The sequence below is a fragment of the Thalia democratica genome, unplaced genomic scaffold, assembly GCF_965202585.1.
Source record: "Thalia democratica unplaced genomic scaffold, ktThaDemo2.hap1.1 HAP1_SCAFFOLD_415, whole genome shotgun sequence".
NCBI lineage: Eukaryota > Metazoa > Chordata > Thaliacea > Salpida > Salpidae > Thalia > Thalia democratica.
In genome coordinates this window covers 9,763-14,647 of record NW_028139481.1, presented here as the reverse complement: position 1 = coordinate 14,647, position 4,885 = coordinate 9,763, and the positions used below count along the sequence as shown (strand labels likewise).

Below are 4,885 nucleotides of genomic sequence, written 5' to 3'. Positions count from 1 at the left end.
GAAAATTACTCAAAGACCAAAAAGCCTGGAATTTTGAACAACTTTTACATGATGAGTAGAAAAAATGATTTGACACAAAATTTAAGATAAAAATGAAAATTTTATTTCATCATCAAAAGCTTTCTATTAAAACACATTCAAAGTTCCTAAAAAATATCTTTTATACTATTTAACACAGCCTGGTACTTCAAAAGTTAGTAAAATCTAAAAGTAGACCCAAAACCAAGTACTTAAAAAAAACCTAAATAAATTTGAAAACCTCTGTACAATTTGCTTAACGTCAGTGACAACCTTGTTTTAAGCTAAATGCTTGTGGTTTTTTAGTTATTTTTTGATTATTGAACTTTTAAAAAACTACAGAAACTAAAAGTTTTTTCTCATTTCAACAAAACCAATTTTAGGTGTTAGAGCTTGAAGCTACAATCTTAAAATAGGGTTGATTAATAGTTAGATACTCAACATAATTAAAAACTTTTTAAGTCTCAGTGCAACTCAGGATATTTTTTTTGCTTTCAGGATGATTTAAGCCACTTTAGAGTAAATAAGAAAAAAAAATAGGCTAGTTATAGGTATTTTTAAATACCTTTATCCTTTTTAAATTTTTTCAAGTCATTAATGAGATATTGTTGTTAAGTATCCAACTATAAGATATTTATAGCCAAATTTGTTGAATTTGACTTAACTTTTATTGGTATTAAAAAGTTTTTGGTTTTTTTTTGAAAAGCCACTATGGTGTTATATATTAAAAATTTAAGGTAACTTTACGTTATTTTAAAAACCTAATTTTTATTTACTTCTTTTTAATTTTAGTTATTCTAAAAAACTTTATTTTTATTTTATAAATTTTGTAAATCATGAATAAAATTCTATTGCTCTATATCTAATAATAAAAAATTTTCAGCTGAAACCTGGATAATCCGGTAAATTGACAATTTAGACAAAATAAAACCTGGAGATTAAAAAATCTTTAATAAGACTTTAAAAAACCTGGAATTTTGATTAAAAATAACACAAAAATTCAGAAAAACCAGGAATTTTAAACATTTTGTACATTTTAAAAAGAAAAATTTCATTTGACAAAAATTTACTATTTAAATAAAATCATATTTAGTTTGAATAGTGAATATTGAAATAACTACATGATTTTAAAATTTTTATTTTATTAAAATAAAATAAGTTTTAGTTGGTAGAGCTTGAACAAATAATTCTTAAATACAGTTGACTGAAAGTTAAATACTGAAAATAATGTAAATTTTGAAGTCTCCTGTAATTAAAGTTTTTTTTTTTTCGTTTTTAGGATGAATCAAGCAACTATGGTGTCATTCACAAAAAAAATAGGGTTATTTTAAGTATTTAATAAACCTAATGTTTTTTAATAAATCTCTAAATCATGAATGAGATTTTGTTGTTCAATATCTAATAATAAGATATTGTTAGGCAAATTTGTTCATATAAGTTCTTTTTTTTTTGTGGTTATTAAAAAGTTTTTATATTTAAATAAAATAAAATTTAAAAGTATGTTAATAATATGTTAAATAAGGATTAAAAAAACGAAATGACCAAGTATTTTTAAATATCGTTTAAAACTACTCAGGACAGATTTAAGTGTTTTTGTTGAACATAAAAGATATCTCAGGATACATTTGAGTAAGGATAGTTTTTTGACTTGAAAAATGACAATCCTGTTTATTGTAAAACTGATACATAATTAAATATTCTCTTATAAATCAAGTGTAGTTTAAATTTGTAAACTAAGTCTTTCAAATGATATTCTAGTATACCCCAAGCTTAGTTTGTAATTTCTATTTTGATAAATTTAAATTAACTAATCAAATTATCCAATAACTACGCCTAACCTAACATTAACTAGTTTAGCATTCATTCTAGCATTTTATTCTGGTACAGAATATTTCTTTGATAAAATTAAAATTAAATTAAGTTAAATGTACATGTATTAGTAGAAACTTAACTTTTTTCTAACTCATTTTGAATTTTTGTAGAGAGTTAAGTTGTAAATAAAAATGGCAGACCAAATTGTCGATAAATACAAGAGTTGTGATGACAACAGGCTCGGCGAAATTATTTTCGTTGAAGGCGACCTGAAAAAGTTTAACATTGAGTACTGGCATCCTGAACTCAATAAGTACAAAGATTTCAGGCACGAAGATTGTATGAACAACTTGAGATTGGGAACGAGACATCATTTGAAGGTAAATTTCGAAGACAACGAGTTTACCGACGGTGATACAAACATGTGGTACAATTCGTACGACTGCACGCACCACCAACACGCTGAAGAGATGTACAACATGTTTGTGGAAGAAGTTCATAAACATCTTGTGGAAAACGTTTTGCCAAAGCTCCTACCGGTTCAAGATGAGAGCTTGCTCCAAGCACTTGCTTTTAACTGGAACACCTACAAAACAACAATTGATAATTTCTCAGAGCTTTTCAAGCATCTTGAGCTTTGGATTGAAGATGTTCCAGAAGACGAAGTGCCAAAAGACGGAATTAAAAAGATTGGCTTGAAAGGGTTCAAAAAAGAAATCGTTTTGAATATAGATATCAAAGAAAGGTTGAAGACAATTCTTAGTCAAACTACTGACAATCACAGAGCTGGCATGGAAGTTAATTGCGACGAAATAAAGACTCTTTGTGACATGCTAGTCGAGATGGAGTGTTATGAAGAAGTTTTCGAAAAAAATTTCTTAGACCAAGCAGAAGAATACTACTTAAGGGTCGCAGAAAAAAACATTGTTGACATGTCGTCACACGAGTACGTTGTCGCGGTCGAAACTTTAATTGCAAACGAAAAAGCACGCACTGGTTCGTACGGTAATGAAAAAACTACTGATAAGACCAGAAGCGTGTTACAGAAAATTCTCATTTCTGACAAATTGCAAGCAATAGCTTATCGCGTAGGATGCGGCGGAGTTCCGAGAATGTTCGAAGAAAATCGGAAGAACAGCTTAAGAGTGTGTACAAAACTTTCAAAAGAGTCAAAGGTGGACATAAAATCATGCAAGACTGTTTGGCAAGTTATGAACTAGCAGCAGGTGAAAAATTGTTGGAAGAAACGGCTATACCTTCACAAGCCGCGAAGAAAGTCATCGGATTGTTCGAGCTGAAGAACACTTGTAATAGACTTGTGACCAACTCCTTTTCCGACAACCATGAGTATAAGCTTGTGGTCGACGGGCACCTTTAATAAAATTGTCACCAACAAAAAAGTCTGTGAACACTTGTGCATTTATATTGACATGAAAAAAATTAAATTTTACTCAGGTCAGAAACAAAATGAGATGGAAACAGTTTTAAATCACTTCACGACCATTTACAGAAAAATAACCGAAGAAGTAAACCTGATTTCAACGCAGCGTTTAAAAAGTATTTGTGCAAAAGACTCGTGAGGCCCAAATCTCCATACATGGCCTATGACAAAATTATTGTTGATTGGTTGAAAGAATTCGGCCACCCGTACGACTCAAAAGAACCGATCAAGATAATAAAAGACTTCGAGGCGTCCAGAAAGTTGAACAAAGCCTTCAGGAAAGAAGGAAATCCTTGCAGAGATGTTAATTCGACTTTCAGAGTAGTGAGCGCTCGCACATGGCCTGCTTATAAAAGGCTTGACGCAAATCTTATACCTGCGGTTGTAAGAGACAGCTTTGAAAGATTTCAAAATTTCTACCTTCATAGAGCGGAGGAGAACACGTACAAGACTTTGAGAGTTTTGAACAAGAACTTTTTAGCCGAAGTAAGTTTAGACTTATCAGTCAAGACATACACTCTGCAATTGTACTCATACTACCAGATACCAGTTATTGAGCTATTCAATCAGAGAAATCAATTTACTTTCGAAGAGATGTTAAACGAAACTAATTTGTCGGAAAACGATTTAACGGAAGTACTTCGTTCTCTAACATGCGAGAAATCCAAAATTCTTTTGAAGAATCCTTCTGGTAATACTTACTCACCCACTGACAGCTTCACGGTCAACCTAGGTTTGGAACATGAGTCTGACAGGATCTACGTCCAAATGCTTCCGAAAGCTTGAATTTGGCGGAAACAGCGTTTTTAGTTATAGGTTAAAAAATTTAAAAATATACATGTTCATAGTATGTATAAATAGTGATATATGTTCTAGTTTTTGATTACCTTTTGTTAAATGAAAATTCCTAAAATAAAAAACATCTTTATATAAGTAAAATAATTTGAAAAATTTAGCAGCACTTTTACTTAAAGCTTTGTTAAAGGCTATGTTAAACTTTTTAAAGGCAGATTTTGATTTTGAAACGTACTTTTTTTATTTTTTTGAAACTCGTTTCTTGTTCTTATGTCTAAGTTATTTAGGTGTAAATAAATTAGTTTATATAACTAAAATGTTTTGTGTACTTTTTTAAACTTACATTAATCAGATTTAAACTGCTTATTTATAATATAGTACTTATATGTAGAATAAAAAATAATTATTGTAATAATTTAAAGTATCTTTTGTTGAACAAAACTACATGAATTTGAACTCCTTTTAAATTTATACTCAAATTTTTTTTAAATTGTTCTATACACTTTTGAAATAAGGCCTAAATATATTTTAAAATATTGTTACTTTCAGTAATCTAAAATGATTCTTATTATACTTTCAATGCATAAACAAAAAAACTGTTTGTAGGTGTTAATTATGTCTTTACACAGTGGGCTGGCAAGTAGCCATTGACAATTTTCGCGACTAAACAGATAAAGCATGGTTTTTATTTAATTGTTTAGAGCAGGGTTTCGTCTTTTAAAAACTGGGTTTGTTTCTGTTTTGCTTAAAGTATACTAAAAGTTATGTAAGCTTAAATGTAGCTAAAGTTTGCTTTTTTTTTTTTAATTTTAAAAAAGC

General features: G+C 29.4%; 1 protein-coding gene across 1 annotated transcript; it reads left to right on the top strand.

Annotated features, from left to right (window-relative positions):
• Positions 1–2,021: 2,021 nt before the first annotated feature.
• Positions 2,022–4,057, top strand: LOC145846301 (cullin-3-like). Its single transcript, XM_082953179.1, has 2 exons — positions 2,022–3,029; positions 3,341–4,057. The coding sequence occupies exons 1-2, from the start codon at positions 2,022–2,024 to the stop codon at positions 4,055–4,057; spliced, it is 1,725 nt and encodes a 574-aa protein (XP_082809305.1).
• Positions 4,058–4,885: the final 828 nt, after the last annotated feature.